At 41.0% G+C, this 17,734-nt stretch overlaps 1 protein-coding gene across 5 annotated transcripts; it reads left to right on the top strand.

The window, feature by feature from the left end:
• Positions 1-2,263: 2,263 nt before the first annotated feature.
• On the top strand, positions 2,264-17,238 carry fus (FUS RNA binding protein). 5 transcript variants are annotated; one of them, XM_033997128.3, is made up of 15 exons: positions 2,264-2,398; positions 3,643-3,667; positions 5,093-5,253; positions 5,697-5,862; positions 6,491-6,738; positions 7,439-7,607; positions 10,866-10,900; positions 12,664-12,702; positions 13,366-13,475; positions 13,825-13,954; positions 14,438-14,539; positions 15,101-15,236; positions 15,853-15,947; positions 16,404-16,539; positions 17,036-17,238. In XM_033997128.3, exons 1-15 carry the CDS (start codon positions 2,386-2,388, stop codon positions 17,073-17,075), a joined length of 1,605 nt encoding a protein of 534 aa, XP_033853019.1. In that variant the 5' UTR covers positions 2,264-2,385; the 3' UTR covers positions 17,076-17,238. The 5 variants fall into 5 exon arrangements, with proteins under 5 accessions (XP_033853019.1, XP_033853018.1, XP_033853021.3 ...); XM_033997127.3 differs by having other exon boundaries at positions 6,485-6,738; XM_033997130.3 differs by lacking the exon at positions 10,866-10,900.
• The last annotated feature ends 496 nt before the right edge of the window (positions 17,239-17,734 follow it).

Below are 17,734 nucleotides of genomic sequence, written 5' to 3'. Positions count from 1 at the left end.
CCGTGCACACTACGATAGACAGATCGATCGTTCTTTAATTTTTAAAATAACTTTTATTAACACGATATTATTCAACAATAAAAACACACCTCGAAAAAAAAATCCCCGTTTTAGAAATTCAAGACAATTCAGTATTTTAATTAGACAACCAAATACATTAAACCAAATGGCGGTGTCACATTTATTCACAGGTTCATTATTATTATTATTATTATTATTATTATTATTATTATTATTATTATTAATTTCTTAGCAGACGCCCTTATCATGCATATGTGTCCATCCTCAATTAAGAACATAAGAAAGTTTCCAAACGAGAGGAGGCCCCATTCAGCCCATCTTGCTCGTTTGGTTGTTAGTAGCTTATTGATCCCAGAATCTCATCAAGCAGCTTCTTGAAGGATCCCAGGGTGTCAGCTTCAACAACATTACTGGGGAGTTGGTTCCAGACCCTCACAATTCTCTGTGTAAAAAAAGTGCCTCCTATTTTCTGTTCTGAATGCCCCTTTATCTAATTTGTGACCCCTGGTCCTTGTTTCTTTTTTCAGGTCAAAGAAGTCCCCTGGGTCGACATTGTCATAATAACAATGGAATAAAGTTTATCTGCTGTTGCAGAAAATACACTTATTAGAATCTCCTAGATAGATAGATAGATAGATAGATCGATCGATAGATAGATAGATAGATAGATAGAGAGAGAGAGAGAGAGAGAGAGAGAGAACACACAACAAGGGTTAGCAAGGCAATCAAAAGTTCTGCAAAATTATAAAAAAAAGTTGTGCCTACCACCTGCATCTTGATTTAAGAACTGATTTAAGAGAGAGAGAGAGAGAGAGAGATAGATAGATAAGACCATAAGAAAGTTTCCAAACGAGAGGAGGCCATTCGGCCCATCTTGCTCGTTTGGTTGTTAGTAGCTTATTGATCCCAGAATCTCATCAAGCAGCTTCTTGAAGGATCCCAGGGTGTCCGCTTCAACAATATAGATAGATAGATAGATAGATAGATAGATAGATAGATAGATAGATAGATAGATAGATAGATAGATGATAGATCGGTGTGTGATTCAATATGTTAACGTAACATTATTCAGCAGGTTTCATTAGACTTTATAAAGCAATAAAATAATAATAGTTCATTCAATAGGGGGGGTGCAACACTTCCCGAGTTGGTGTGTATCGGTCTGTCACATCGTACCTACATTAAGTACCTTGATAATGTCTGCAGATCGACAGAGACTTGATGGCCTATTGATATGAACGAGACGGTGTCTCCTGTTCTATTGCGGCTATGCTAATTCCCCCAAATGTTCGTTTTTGTTTTAAATCGGCCAAGCCTTAATTAAAAAAAAAAAAAAAAAAAAAAAAGTATTTTTGTACGGGACCCCACGTTATATAACAATCGCTATACGCGACTGTTTTAATAATACCAAAGACGATTCGCTTCTGCTTTTGAAATGAAAAGGGAAGACTGACGATTTATTCATTAAAAAAAAAAAAAACTGTCTGTACATTAAAATCAATGTTATTAACGCGTTTCTCACTTAACTCGGCGTTTCTCGCTTAAAAAAAATCCCCAAAACTGAAAAAAACTAAAAGGTTTCAGTTCAAATTTGTTTTTTTGTTTGCAATGTTGCTTTTAGAGTCCGGTATAGTAAATATGAAGTAATCAAATTGCACTGTTTACTGTGTAAAATACCCCATTCATTAAAATGGTTCATTCATTCATTGTATCTGAAGCTTGTTTCTGTAGCATAGAAATTAAGGCAAGGACATTTGCATGGCAGTTGGAACCATTCCTGGTTTTGAAAGGTGGTAAACGATATCTAAAATATTTAGTAGCTGGTGTTTTGAATCACGTTACCCTTGCGATTCAGTAGCTTGTGGACTATTTTAATATCCCCCTCATCACTGACCAGCAAAACTTTACATGTATAATATATGCTTGACAACTAATAAACTAACATGAGTGTTCACCCCCCCCTCCCCCACCTGTTGGTACCATCCAAAACATCTTCTATGTTGTCTGAAACCTCTGCGGAACATGCCATACCATTAAAACAAAGGGGGGGTATTGAATTACATATAATAAAAGTATAATAAATATACATTTTCCATCACACTCTAATAAATTATTATTACAAGTAATAAGTATGTGTCTCATATTTCTTTGATGAGATTGTTGGAAATGCTGGTGTGGCGTTTTCCATGAATTGTGGAACACGGACCACCCCTTTTTTCGGAGTGGGCCCGCCCAGCGGTGGTTATAAATAGAGTGGCTGGGCTTTCTTTTCGCAGTCTGTAGCGTGGTGACGCGTGTTGGTGAAGTTGCTGCTGAGCTGAAGTTTATCCTTTTAGAGAGAAAAGGCGGTTAAAACATCGAACAATGGCGTCCAACGGTAAGAATATAAATTTATATATATATACGGCGTATTTAAACGTGTTTGTAGTAAGGTTTTTTTTCTTAAAACGCTGGTTTATAATTCGTAACGCACGATATTAACCGTATTAATAATACGCACGGTGTATAATGGTAACTGCGTATGTAATTAGATTTTAAAATGTTAGTAACGCGAATTTTTTGTGTTCAAATAATGATTTTAATTCACTTTTTTTGGCGCTTTTGTTTGCCAGTTCCGACACAAAGGATAAAAAAAAAAACCGCCGCCATTTTGTGAACTATCCCGGTAACGGTTGGCCGAAAATATTTTAAAAATTTCCTCTCGCTAAGCCCCGTTCATGTTTACAACTAGGTTTATCCGCACACGAGAGTTTAAATCGAGATTGTTTTTGTTTTTATCGGGTCGTTTTTTAATAGTTTTCTGTGGTGTTTAGTCGCGTTTATCAATGGCGCAGATTTATCATCCGGGTACCTTTCGTCTAGCCTCCATTCATTCGCCCCCATGTAAGCGTATCTAAAATGGAGACGAGTTTCTTTTTTTACTGATCGACTGAATTTAAATATATACAAGCTGGTAGTAAAACCTGTTAGTTAAACTGCAACGCAACATGAGTCTTATTTCCACCCTGCTTGGTTTATCTACAACGCTAGTAGTATATACCCGCCTTAGTTTTGTTTTACACGGTATACCACGTGTAGTTAAGATTTAAATTAAAAGCTAGTATCTCCAAATCTCTGTGTAATTTTTAAATGCAGACCAGGATAAATAGCCGGTACATGACTTTAAATTATATACCCCAACATATTTTATTTCCCAATCTAATGTTAAAATAATTACTATTGTTGTAAAGTGTGTGGGGGGGGAACTCTCTGCCTCAATCGGTGAGTTGTAATCATTTTTTTTTTTTACAAAAATAGCAGGTTAAGTTATTACTTGGCATTTACAATACAGTACCAAAATTGATGTCAGTTAACCTTCCCCTACCCATCCTGGGCGTTTTTTACTGCCGGGCTGCAGACTCAACGTGGGAGTTAATCTCCATGGAGTTGCTACTGAATTGTAAAGGCGAAGGAAGGACGGCGTTTCTAGCTTTGAAGTCCACGCGTTAATGACGATTCGTTTAATCCTTGGTTATTAAATACTAAAAAACGCAATCCAAGATTCAATTTTCTGCACTTTATTTAAATGCACTATCCTTTGATAAATTCATATAAATTCATTTATCCTTTCTTTTTCTTCAGATTATTCCCAGACAGCAGCACAAGGGTAAGAATTTGTTTTTATTTATTAACCTACAATTTTTTTTCGGGGGGGGGGGGGGGGTTAATGTTTGTTAAATTTTTGGTGTTTAACTACTTGCAGTTGACTTGCGTTAGACAGCTATTGGCACCATTATTTCTTAGCAGACGCCCTTATCCAGGGTGACTTACAATTGTTACAAGATATCACATTATTTTTTACATACAATTCCCCATTTATACAGTTGGGTTTTTACTGGAGCAATCTAGGTAAAGTACCTTTCTCAAGGGTACAGCAGCAGTGTGGAGTAGCGGTTAGGGCTCTGGACTCTTGACCGGAGGGTTGTGGGTTCAATCCCCAGTGGGGGACACTGCTGCTGTACCCTTGAGCAAGGTGCTTGTAAGAATTGTAAGTCGCCCTGGATAAGGGAGTCTGCTAAGAAATAGGGAAGTGTCCCCCACCTGGGATTGAACCCACGACCCTCTGGTCAAGAGTCCAGAGCCCTGACCACTACTCCACACTGCTGCCCATTATATATGTTACTTGCTGTTTAAAAGGTTAAGGTGATGTAACTGGTGTCTGACTTTGAATTATATACTATGTCTGTGAATTTCACAGTAATGTAATAAAGGAACTCTGATGTGATTATTTTGGTGTAAATTCAGTTGGTGTATCAATTTTCACCTGCCTCATTATTTTAATGTTATGTAAAGAATCTCTTGCATATGTCTTTTTTTTGGGGGGGGGGGGCAGGGCAGTGGTATTATTTGCAGTAGTGTTTAGGGCTCTGGACTCTTGACCGGAGGGTCGTGGGTTCAGTCCCAGGCGGGGGGTGGGGGGCGGGGGGGACACTGCTGCTGTACCCTTGAGGAAGGTACTTTACCTAGATTGCTCCAGTAAAAACCCAACTGTATAAATGGGGAATTGTATGTAAAAAATAATGTGATGTCTTGTAACAATTGTAAGTTGCCCTGGATAAGGGCATCCTGCTAAGAAATCAATATCATAATTATTATGATTATAATTATCAGTTAATTGGTCGTTGAGCATATGCTTTCATCCAACGTAACTGGCAGACTGGGGGGTGAACTATGCATCAACTGCTGCTGCGGAGTCCCTTCCAATAGGACCATGTTTGTTTTACGTCTCGTCCGAAGGATGGAATTGATTTCTCATTGTGTGACCCTGAGCAAGTCACTTCACCTCCTTGTGCTCCGTCTTTCGGGTGAGACGTAGTTGTAAGTGACTCTGCAGCTGACGCATGGCTCACACACCCTAGTCTCTGTAAGTCTCCTTGGATAAAGGCGTCTGCTAAATAAACAAATAATAAAAACAATAAAAAATTGTAAAAACAAACTGGAAATTAACCTGTCAGACTATAGGCTTTGGTAGAGACTTGCAGTCTGCTTTTTCTATTTCTTTTTCATGAGTTCTCTTTCTCTTTCCACATAGCTATGGCGCGTACGGTGCCCAAGCAGGCCAAGGCTACACCCAGCCCCCTGCCCAGGCGTACAGCCAGCAGAGCTACGCCAGCTACGGGCAGTCCTCCGACACCAGTGCGGCCACGTACAGCCAGGGAGGTTATGGGGCCTCTTATGGACAGACCCAGACAGGTTGGTATAGACTTTTGCCGTTCCGAGTGAAGAAACAGCTGCTTGGGGTTTGTGTGGGTCTCTGCTCTCCGCAGAGTCTTTAAGAAGCGAGCGATCATCACAGACCCCAAGCAGCTGTTGCGTAATTCACTCTGAACAGGGAATCGGGGGGGCCCCTGATCCACACCAGCAATCCTTGCCTGATGGCCGGCACCAGATTTCTGTGGAGAGCCATCCCCAGTAACAATTTGTGCTGTGGTAGTTGCTGCAGAAACCCATGATTTTTTTTTATAATGTCTCTCTCTCTTTCTCCTCCCTCCTCTCCTTCTCCTTCTCTCCTCCTCCTCCTTCTCTCCCTCCTCTCTCTCCTCCCTTTCTCTCCAATTCAGAGATGCTTTATTGGCATGACTACAGTAGGAGTGTTAATAAACATACCAAATAAAACCATATCTCTCCTCTCCCAGGTGGCTATGGAGCCCAGCCTGCCTCTCAGGGTTACAGCCAGTCCAGCCAGGCGTATGGCACTGCTGGGTACGGCAGCAGCCAGCCCCCCCAGAGCAGCTACGGGCAGCAGCCAGCCTCGTACCCGGGCTACGGGCAGCAGCCTGCCTCCGCCCCATCCGCTACCAGGTAAACTATACTGCCATACACACTGCACATCACAATGGAATACACAGCACTGCTACCTGGACTGATGCAGTACCCTGCATCGCTACAGCGAGGTTTATAGACAGGTTGCTCTGGTTACAACCCCCAGGTGAACTATCCTGCCATATAGGAGCAGCGGTTCATACTGAGCTCTCAATTACTTTAACTAGATCCTTTAATTAAACTGCATTTGCTTAAGTAGACTTCATTATTTTTTTTAAAATTGTGTTCAGCTCTTAGTTGAGTTATAAAAAGTCGCTTATGAAACAAGTTTTATAGCTAGTTTGTTATCTCCTAACTGTTGGAAAGATCAAAACAAGCAGATGTTCAGTTTAGGGTTTAGTTTCATAATTTGAGGGCTCGGTTGGCATGGAAACCAGCAGACGCATGAGGGGAACGTTGGGGGTCCCCTCACAGGACCGTGGGTTCAAAAGCCCTGCAACACACCACTGCACCTTTTTCGCACCCCTTCTCAAACCCATAACACTTCTATTGAGATTCGCCTGTTTCTCTGGTCGTCCTATACTGTGCTAGAGATGGATTTTTAGACATGGCATTTTTTTTCTTTGCACGTTGAGATTGACTTCCCTCTCCCCCCCTCAAGCTACAGTAGCGCCTCCCAGAGTGCCTCTGGTTACGCACAGCCCCAGAGCGGCGGGGTTGGCGCCAACGCTGGAGCCGCAGCCGGAGGGGGTTACGGACCCCCAGGTGGCTATGCAGGGCAGGGCCAGCCCCCCCAGCATGCAGCAGGAGGAGCAGGGAGCCAGTACAGCCAACAGCAGCCCAGCTACAACACCCCCCCACCCCAGAGCTACGGCCAGCAGCAGGGGCAGTACAGTCAAGGAGGAGGAGCCGGAGGTAAATTATTTAGCTAACTTATCCAAAGCAGCTTGCTTACAGACTGAACGATGCATCGGCTGCTGCAGAGTCATAAGAACAGTTTCCAAACGAGAGGAGGCCCCATTCAGCCCATCTTGCTCGTTTGGTTGTTGGTAGCTTATTGAGCCCAGAATCTCATCAAGCAGCTTCTTGAAGGATCCCAGGGTGTCGGCTTCAACAACATTACTGGGGAGTTGGTTCCAGACCCTCACAATTCTGTGTAAAAAAAAAAAAAAAGTGCCTCCTATTTTCTGTTCTGAATGCCTCTTTATCTAATCTCCATTTGTGACCCCTGGTCCTTGTCATTTCCGATAGGATCTTGTTTGTTTGAAGTCTCATCCGAAGGACGGAAAACAAGGAGGTTCAGAGACTTGCTCAGGGTCACGCACACACAGGGAGTCAGTGGCTCAGCTGGGATTTGAACCTCCTGGTATAGAGCCCCATTTCTTTTAACTGCTGAACCACCAAGCCTCAGTTTGATCCATTCCTGTTTTCGCTTGAGTTGAACACACCTGGTCAGCTAGACGCACTGGGGCTGGTAGTAAAACCTGGAATGGGTTCCACTGCTGTGGAACAGGAGTCTGATTCCCATCCCTGCTGTGTCTCTCTCCATCTCTGATGCTGTTTGGAAGATAACAAACTTGCAATTCTGAGGGGTTTTTTTTGTGTGTCTCTCCAGGGTACAGTCAGGAGCCTCCGCAGATGGGAGGAGGGGGGTATGGGGGTCCTGAATCTGGCGGGTACGGAGGGCAGGACAGCAGAGGAAGGGGCAGGGGTGGATTTGGAGGAGGAAGAGGAGGATTTGACAGGGGAGGAAGAGGAGGACCAAGAGGGAGAGGCGGCATGGGGTAGGTACCACAGGGGAGGGGAAGAAACTTGTAACTCTAAACCTTTTTTTTTAAGCTGGCTTTAGTCTCTGGGTGGGTGGCGATTTAATTACCAGTGCCAGTTTAATAGCAATTAAGATTGGTGTTTTTATTGGGGTGTGTAAACCAAACTACAGTGGCTAATGTGTTCTTTATATTCAGTCAAATGCCTAATTTTGGTGTGGCAGTTCTCCGACCACCTTGCACACAATTAATTTGCAGGGAGAGGTGCGCCATAGCAAAAGACTAAACTGTGCTATCTTGCTATGTAATTTGGGGTGGGGAGGGGGTATTCTGTACAGGTGAACTAGGAAAAAGGGTCTTCACCTGCCTGTTAAATATTTAAAACAGTTTAAATAACTAGACCTGGTTAAATTGTTATAAATTGGTTGCAGTAAGTCAATGTCGCCTTTTTATAGGGTTGAATTGATATCGCTTCTGCAATAGAAAGGATAAAATTAGTGCATGTTTTAATAATCCTGTGCACACACAAATAATTCAATGGTGTTTAATTACTACTGACAAGATTATTTCACATGCACAGCTGGTGTTTATGCAGCTATGATAAAGTGCTTGCATAGGGACTACACCCTTTGGTCTCCAGTTTTGAAATCCACTTCAGTGTATCTGGTGACTATCAGGTTGATTAAAACTTCCAGTTTGAGCTTCAATGCTTAAGGTTAGGCTGAATTGTCATGTTACAATCTTAAGGTGTTTTTTATATTTCAATGTTCCTCCTACAGATACCAAAGTGGTCAAACTCTGGTTCTTAAAATGCAGGTGTTCATTGCTTAGAGGGGTTTTGAGAGTACAGAAATAGCGTTTTGTAATAAAACCAAATACATTAAGGGGGACAAACAGACCAAGCTCAAATGGTGACCAGATGCATCTTCCGAGTCCACTAAATGACTTTCAAATTGTGTGCTTGCAAAACTCAATTCTTGCTCAGACCCAAGTTTTGTTAAAGGGGGTATATTGGAATTGCATGAATTGTGTGTGTTTTTTTTTTTTGTCGTCTGCATATCTGTTCCTAAACTTAACTAGCCCACACTGTCTTAACCCTTTGCGGTCCTATGTCGGACCTGGTCCAACATTGCAATTATTCCTATCCGGTCCAATGTCGGACCCTGTCTGACATCATCCAAAAACGGGTTTCTAGTCATTTATCTGGAAAAAGCAGAGAACCATTCAATGACCGAGTGGGAGCGACAGGAGCAGAGACCAGCCGAAAAAAGGGCGTACATTTGCAGAGCTTTTTTGAGATGTTATAGTAGTAAAATAACTTGGATCACATTATTGGGGAGTTTGGTGATAAAATGGGGAGATCAGGAGATGAACGGTATGTAAGACTGTTTATTTCTTGGCATATGTGATGGCGAACGAAAGGGTGGGGCCGGCCTGGAGATGCCTAGTGAGTGCTTTATTGATATGCAGGGCCTTTTAAACCCATTTGACGGGGGGGCGGGGGGGGGGTACTTTTAAACAGTGCGTGTGTGAAAATAAATTGGACCTGACACGCACTTAATAAATGGACTGCAAAGGGTTAAAGTTTAAATTCTCCCAAAACTCTCAAGTATGTGTTAAGTGGTGGTTTCACTTCATTCACTTGAGTTTCAGTTAAGGTTTGGAGTCAAGTCCATGCCTGATTGGTTTTTGCAACCAAATCGAAATGGTGCGTCTGTCTCCTGCAACAGCTTTGTCCAAACCTGAGCATCTAGTCAAGTTTCCTGTGTCTTAAACATATAAGCACACAACTGATCTCTCGGGTGTTGACCCAGCTTAACACTAAATCTACTAGACAATGCTTATAACAAACTGTTACAATACTTCCATAAACCAGAATTTTGGGGTATTTTTGCAAAAAGCTCAGGTTTTTATTTAAAACTGCCACAGTACCTGAACTAAACTCTTTAAATACTTCAACCAAAAGCACAGTAATCTGCGAAAAAAAAATCTCAAATACTAAGCAAGTTTTTAAAATTTAAGTGGTGTTTTTTTAGCAGGTGTGTGGCTCTGTATTGTACAGGGTTTGTGGTGGCTTATGGTATATCTGCTGGACTTCTGGCACCCCTACTGGGCTTGTGGTGGTACTGCACCTTTTTATATATGATAAACTGTTATAATTTAAATTTTATGGTTGTAGTTTAACAAGACATTCATGGTCCATATCGGGTAACTGAATTTACTCAAGTGGTCTGCTTAAAAGCAGTGGGTGTCCAAGCCTCCAAGTGTGCACTAATGGGAAGCAATGTGATTTGCAATGGGGAATTTTGAAGCAGTTTCCAGCATTTACTGCATTTAATGGTCTGGTCTTGTCCAATACATTTTAATTAGAATATATGTACGAAGTCTTCAGTTTAATTCTATCAACTCAAGTTTGTGTGTCTCTGCCTCATAAATTTTTATTTCTTACCAAAAATAAAGGTCTGTTTTCTTTGTGTGTATTAAACTCTACATTTTTGTGCCCCAGGCTTTTGTGTTTTTTCCCCCAGGTTGAAATCAATGGTTTACTCCCAGCATCTACTGTAGACACATTTTGACAACAAATAAGTCTTACCGTGGTGTTAGTTTAGGACAGGTTTATAGAAATTATTTTACAGGAGTATCATCCTTCTATTATATTTAAGGGTGGTTTGTCACAAACTACAATGCCTGGGTCAAACACAAACAGCGACAAAGTTAAAACCTTTTGCTCTGTGTGGTATGTATAGAGCTGTGTGACTAATCTTATGTTAATGTTATCAGTGCAACGCTCCAGGAAGCTACACTTAAAACATTGTGGGCAGGTATTCAACAAAACCTTTCACTTTTAATCCTAATTGCTTTCAAATTTAAAGCTTTTTTTCCTTTTACAATAGTGGCAGTCCACTTCATTTATTAATATATAATGTACCTCCAGAGTATTTATATAACACTTTTTTTGTCTTCTCTGGAACATGGGCACAGTTTTCCTAGACCTAGTTTTTATTTTTTTTTAAAATAACGAATCTGGTTAACCCGTACAGATACACATTCTAGTGTTTAAGTCCAGTTGTAGTCTTCCTCTGCCGAGTGACTTCATAGCGTTTGCCCGACAGGATGGAGGGAGGTTTTTATTTAAGAGAATTGGTTCAGGGATCCTCGAGAGAGAGTGCTCTATATAAAGACTAGTTCACAACAAGAGTATCTGGGTGTGTCTCCGTTGGTGCAGGAGCATGGAACTAGATCTATAAATCCTTTCCGATTTTCTCCTTTCTTCAGTGGTGGGGACAGAGGCGGCTTCAATAAATTCGGTGGTAAGTGACGTTTATTAAACCAAAAAAAACAACTTCCTTTTGTTTTATATAGTGAGTGAATTTTACTGAAACCAGTCATTTGATATAACCTATGGGAGCAATTTTAATAACTTTAGGGGGTAAAAGCTTTGAATCGCTGGGTTTTTTTTTCTGAACGATAAACTGATAGGTGGTGATGTCAAGAAGATTGCATGCTGGGAAGGGATGGAATGCAAAATGTGGTCACATTATTGGATGCAAGTTTCTAGGGTTTTTTATGCAGTACAAAAGTTGTGGGGTATAAACTAATGGTTTGCCTTGAAGCAAGACACCACTGGTGAAAGGTATCTGGGTATGATCAACTTTTTTTCAAGGGCTTCTGTAAAAACTAATTTGGGGGGGGGGGGAAGGGAAACGCATACTGGGTCTGACCAGATTCACGAATGATGTAATAGGAATCCCATGGGTTATTTAAGTCTGGCATGTAACTAATGTAGCAGTTTTATATCTGTGCACCTGTCTTGTGTTGCTGTAACATGGCCCAAGCATACAGCAACTTTCAACACCAATTAAAAAAATAAATAAAAATTGACGCCCTTATCCAGGGCGACTTACAATTGTTGCACGATATCACATTTAATGTTACCGTTAAGGTGTAATGAGATGGGGGAGGTTTAGTGACTGATGCAGTTCACGGTTCTACCACTAGAGGGTGGTGTGGTCAATTAAGTAAGCTGGTTTATTGGTGTGTTAAAATGCCTTTTGCGGTGTAACTTTGGGCTTGACTCCCAATGGTCAGTATTGATTTTTTTTTTTTTTTTTGGGGTCCTCCTCTGCCTAATTGCATCAATGTGTCGGGGAATTTGCTCAAGTGGTATCTTGCAAAGGGATTTTAATTATGTTGCAATTTTTGAACAAAGTGGTGTTAACTAGTCTTCAACACTTGGTAATGTCTCTGGTGTAGAGGTACATTTTCCAGTTTCTTTCCTTAAGACCGACACTTGTGCAGCAAACTGTTCATCCGATATGCAAGTGCGTCCTGGAGCGATCTGTGGTTTTCAATATAAACACTTATGTTTTGCACCCTAGTCTAAGGTCAGAAGCCGGTACAGGAGCAGGGTTAATGGTTCGGGGGGCGAAAGCGTTGATTTCTTAAATGAATTCCATATTGCAAAAATGTCAATTTCTCGTGATCTGTAAGCTTTTTGGTCTGTCTTGAAGGGAGGGGTCGCGTGATTTAATTATTGCCAAGCAAATTAAGTCAAGGTGAACTGGTGTGTTACATTTAAGACATAATGCATTGCAAAACCTCCCTGCCCCCCAAAAAATGGTTTATTCCTGAACATTTGTTTTTTGAGGGGGGTTCATTTACATCCTACAGATTTTTAGGAAGGGTTGCGACAAATTTGTGTACATGGTTTTATTTCTTTCACTGCGGGTGGAGGTAACTTCAACTGGTTTTATCTATTAATAATTTTGGTTTTTCAAAAGCTTGTGTTTCAGTGTAGAAAGCCATCAAGCAGGGTTTAATTGAACTCAATTACTGATGCTATATTTTACTACATTCAGTGGTTTCTGAATTACTTTGGAGTTTATTCTGCAAGGCGTCTTCTAGGGTTGTGAAACGAAGGTGTGTTATTTTGGTTGTCAGTTTTTAAAATGGGGTTGTGTGATTTTTAAAACCTGTATAGCAACAAGAGTTAAGAAAATATTGCAAGTGTTTAGGTGTGGAGTTGAAACCCTTTTTTCTCTGTACTAAAATCCTGGTTTATTTCTTCTTGAAGGACCTAGGGATCAAAATCTTGGGGGACCACCCATGCCTAGTAAGTATAATAACCATGACTTCAGATGGGAGGAGGGGCCAAAACTAATTTTTTATTTGGCTTTTTAGCCAAGGAGACTTATGCAGGTTTGAAATGCACTAGTAAAGTTAAACTAAAATACAATCTAAACTAGGAGGCAAGTTAAGAGTTGTGTCTTGGTTTCTACTGTAGTAAGTGCTGGGTGCAAATATACAGTCTCCATTTCTGAAACATGTTTGGAGCTCAACTTTAAATGTAATGAATGCTTTTTTTTTGCACTGTTGGGGAGTGCTAGTACAGCTCGGGCCTAACGTTTTGCATCGCCTAGAATCTTAGAATTGATACTTTAATTAAACTCCACGTGATTTTTAGATGGGTTTAACCTGTCAAAGTACAATTCTATTGCAAAGCCTGCCTGAAGGAAGTCCTTAAATTCAGGTTGGATTTCAAAATATTTCAATTTGTCGGTTTCTTTTAAGTATATGGTGTGTAATTCAATAGGTTAACGTTCAATCAGGTTTCATTGGACTTTGAAGCAACTGGTTCATTCTAATAGGGGGGGTGCAAAGCTTTTTAGCTCTAGCTGTATAGGCTGTAGATGAAGTGAACTCTAAACCTGTCCTTGATGGATTAACTAGTATTGAGATGCAGTGTTGCTTACCTCTTTCTCTTCCCTCTCTACAGTGCAGGAACAAGACAACTCTGACAACAACACCATCTTTGTGCAGGGGTTAGGAGATGGCTATACCGTCGACTCTGTGGCCGATTACTTCAAGCAAATCGGAATCATAAAGGTAACCCTGAATTCATATGGTTTGGGGGGGACATTTCACCGGCAAGGGGTGGCTAATCTTGCAGGAAGGTCACCAAATCCTTTTTTTTTTTTTATATAGAAGTAACTTTAACTCCAACTAAGCTGAAAGGTCTAATTTATCAGTTCAATTGTTTAATCTCTCCCCCCCCCCCCACCCCCCACCCCCCACTTGCCAAACAACCAATTTCAAAATAGTTTGATTCAAATGTCTTTTTACTACAGACAAATACTGCAAGCTCAACATGTCCACACACACTAACTAACTTTATAGTGGATCATGGCTTGTGTCATTAAGTTTACTTCATGACTCTTGTCTGGCCTCTTTTCAGATTAACAAGAAGACTGGCTTGCCCATGATTAACCTCTACACAGACCGCGAGACAGGCAAGCTGAAAGGAGAAGCGACCGTCTCTTTTGACGACCCCCCCTCTGCCAAGGCTGCTATAGACTGGTTTGATGGTATGTCTGGTCTCATTTCTATCAGTCTAGAAACACAGAATATACTTCATTTGAGGAGTGCTGAACCCCAGGACTGGGTGCAGCAGCAGGGCTAGTATGAGTTTGTAACCCTGCTCAAACTCCTGGCTCATGATCATTTCAATAATAACAGACTTAATTTGAGGGGCATGCTGAACCCCAGTTTAATTTTTGAAGGATTTTCTGATTTGAGACCATTGTTGTTCCTTCAGTTGAAGGGATCTGCTGCCTCCTGCAGCTCACTTTTAACTACTGTTTTGATCAGTAATTTGTATTGGAATTGATTTAGTCATTCAGCAGAGACTTATCCGAAGACACCTGATGCATAGTTCAACCCCTAGTTTAACTGCTTCTCCTGCAGAGTCACTTGCAATAGGACCTTGGTTTTATGCCCTCTTGAAAGGAATTGATTTTAAAAATAAATTGTCCTTAAAGCAGGCACTGACCCCTAACCTTTCTTTCCAGGCAAGGAGTTTTGTGGGAATCCTCTCAAGGTCTCTTTCGCTACACGCCGGGCTGACTTCGTGAGAGGGGGCGGGAACATGAGAGGAGGGCGTGGCAGAGGAGGTGAGCAGCCAATTGGCTTTCTCCTTTTTAAAATCCTGAGGAGGGTTCCTTTTACTGATATGATTTTGATTAGTGAGTGAGCTACTTTTAAGTGTGCAAGACGCATTTAAATGAGGATTATTGGCATATACAGAACAATTCTACCTACTTGGTAGCATTAAGCTGGCCTTATATAGCACTCTACTATATAGATATGTTATAGTTTAATTAAAAAGTATAGCTCATATTGGACATTTCAGAGTGCTGGATCGCATCAATATCAGGGTCTAGTGCTGTATATTATAAAGACATTTCAGAGGGCTGGATCGCATCACTATCAGGGTCTAGTGCTGTATATTATAAAGACATTTCAGAGGGCTGGATCGCATCAATATCAGGGTCTAGTGCTGTATATTATAAAGACATTTCAGAGGGCTGGATCGCATCACTATCAGGGTCTAGTGCTGTATATTAGACATTTCAGAGGGCTGTTTCCTCAGTATTTTGATATCCTGGTGTTCACTGTTGCAGTGTAATCTGTATGGAGTCTCACTTTGGTTTGATCCTTGTTCCATCATTCAGACATGCCGTTCCGCTCTGAAGGGCCCATGGGACGAGGTGGATTTGGGGGAGGAAGAGGTGGAGGAGGGTTTCCTAGCAACAATGGAGGAGGCGGAGGGGGTCAGCAGAGAGCGGGAGACTGGAAGTGTTCAAACCCGTGAGTACACACAGAACACGAAGTTTCCAAACGAGAGGAGGCCCCATTCAGCCCATCTTGCTCGTTTGGTTGTTAGTAGCTTATTGATCCCAGAATCTCATCAAGCAGCTTCTTGAAGGATCCCAGGGTGTCGGCTTCAACAACATTACTGGGGAGTTGGTTCCAGACCCTCACAATTCTGTGTAAAAAAAAAAAAAAAGTGCCTCCTATTCTGTTCTGAATACTTGATGTCAATTTGAAGTCCTCCTTCAAATGTCATTTTTATCTACATTTTAAATAAAGGTTTGGTTTTAAGACTTTGTAGGTTTTCAACTTGCTATGCCAATTAAGATTGTATGTCAAATTGATTTTTTATTCAATTAAGGATTTCCTGTTAACATTTAGAGGAAATAAGCCTTTTAAAAGTTTTGTAAAGCCTTGCTGTCCATTCAAGTTGTATCAAATGTTCCAGTTTTATATTGGAGTACATAAATTACTTTTTAAAAAATTAAGCTAAAAAATAAAGCAGTACAATTGAATTCCATTTAAACTGTTGAAAATACTTTTTTTTTTATTGTATGTAACTTTTGGTGTGATTTTTAAATCCTGTGTCTTGTTTTTAATCTGTTCTCTGCAGCGATTGTGGGAATCTGAATTTCTCCTGGAGGAACGAGTGTAACCAGTGCAAAGCGCCCAAACCAGAGGGGGCTGGCGGGCCCCCTCCCATGGGAGGTGAGTCTGTGCAGGGGTACCCCAATTCTAGATTGGGGTGGGCAGGGCAGTATTGGACAGAATTGAGGCCAGTTTAGACTCAAAAGCAACAAGTCAAAACATTAAACTTGTGTGTTATACTGGAGGTGGGTAATATGATGGTGATATGAATGCTGTGTAATGTTAAACAGCAATTAATGCAGTTAAATCAAGATGCAGGTGGTAGGCACAACTTTTTTTTATAATTTTGCAGAACTTTTGATTGCCTTGCTAACCCTTGTTGTGTTCTCTCTCTCTCTCTCTCTCTCTCTCTCTCTCTCTCTCTCTCTCTCTCTCTCTCTCTCTCTCTCTCTCTCTCTCTCTCTCTCTCTCTCTCTCTCTCTCTCTCTCTCTCTCTCTCTCTCTCTCTCTCTCTCTCTCTCTCTCTCTCTCTCTCTCTCTCTCTTTCTTTCTTTTCCCCCTCTCCGCTCTCTCTAGGTGGTTTTGGTGGGGATCGCGGTGGCAGGGGTGGTTTTGACCGTGGCGGTTTCCGGGGACGCGGTGGAGACCGGGGGGGCTTCAGAGGGAGGGGGGGTGACAGAGGAGGGTTTGGACAAGGGAAAATGGATGGCAGGTAAGAAACTCCCACAGTCCTCAGAACAAACCTTGCCTGTGTCTTTTCTAGACTTAGTGTTGATTTGATTTCTCATTGAGTTAGGCACTGAAACTCCACAGCTGTGGCTAAGTTATATCACCCTCCTAGAATGAAATGATTTGTTTCCTAGTCAAATGAAGCCTACTGAAATAACATTGAATTGCAAAGTGCTTTGTAGTGTGGGCCCCCAATATAAAGTAAATATAAATGTGATATTGAAATCTAACATGAAATAGTATGATGGTTGGATTCTGAAAGCCCCTTTTTCATTTTTGTATTTTAATATCAATTTTTACTAGTCATTTTTTTTTTCCACAACTCAATCCTAAAGTCCTAAGTTATACAAAAACTTTTTTGGCCATAGCTGTGTATATTGTAGTCAGATTTCAAAAACTATTTTTATAAAGATCAATTTTGCATGCACACTGTAGTAATTGATGCAGCTTAGGTAACTCGTATTTTTGTCTCTCTGCAGAGGTGAACACAGACAGGACAGAAGAGACAGACCTTACTAAACTCCACGTACACCACGGACCACAATTTATTATTTTTTTTGTTATCCATTTAAGTGTGTAAGTTGTACTTTTAACTAGTCTGTCAATTAAAATTCATTTTGTACCTTTATCTGCCAGAATTTTGAACTTGTTTTAAACAAATAAAATTGAAAAAAAAAGTAAATGAGTTAATTATTCCCCTTACATAATCCTGTCCAAAAACTGCTACTTGGCCATCTATGAGTCCTGACAATTGCAAAGGCTGCATAGGAGAGAGGGCTTCTGATAGTTTTTGACACAGATTTCTACTTTTAAAAATTCAATGGATTCCTGTTAATTTATTTCTTAGCAGACGCCCTTATCGACTTACAATTGTTACAAGATATCACATTATTTTTACATACAATTCCCCATTTATACAGTTGGGTTTTTACTGGAGCAATCTAGGTAAAGTACCTTGCTCAAGGGTACAGCAGCAGTGTCCCCCCCCACCTGGGATTGAACCCACGACCCTCCGGTCCAGAGCCCTAAACACTACTCCACACTGCTGCCGTTCATGTCTCGATCACAGAGAAATGCGTCCTAGTGAGAGATTGCTGTGAAACTAAATGGGGCTTTTTAAAGTCACACCTACATTTTCATTTACAAGCAGAAAGTGCAAAACAGATCGAAGATGTTAT

This window comes from Acipenser ruthenus, chromosome 54 (genome assembly GCF_902713425.1).
Source record: "Acipenser ruthenus chromosome 54, fAciRut3.2 maternal haplotype, whole genome shotgun sequence".
Classification (NCBI taxonomy): Eukaryota; Metazoa; Chordata; class Actinopteri; order Acipenseriformes; family Acipenseridae; genus Acipenser; species Acipenser ruthenus.
This window is presented reverse-complemented; position numbering and strand designations above follow the sequence as displayed.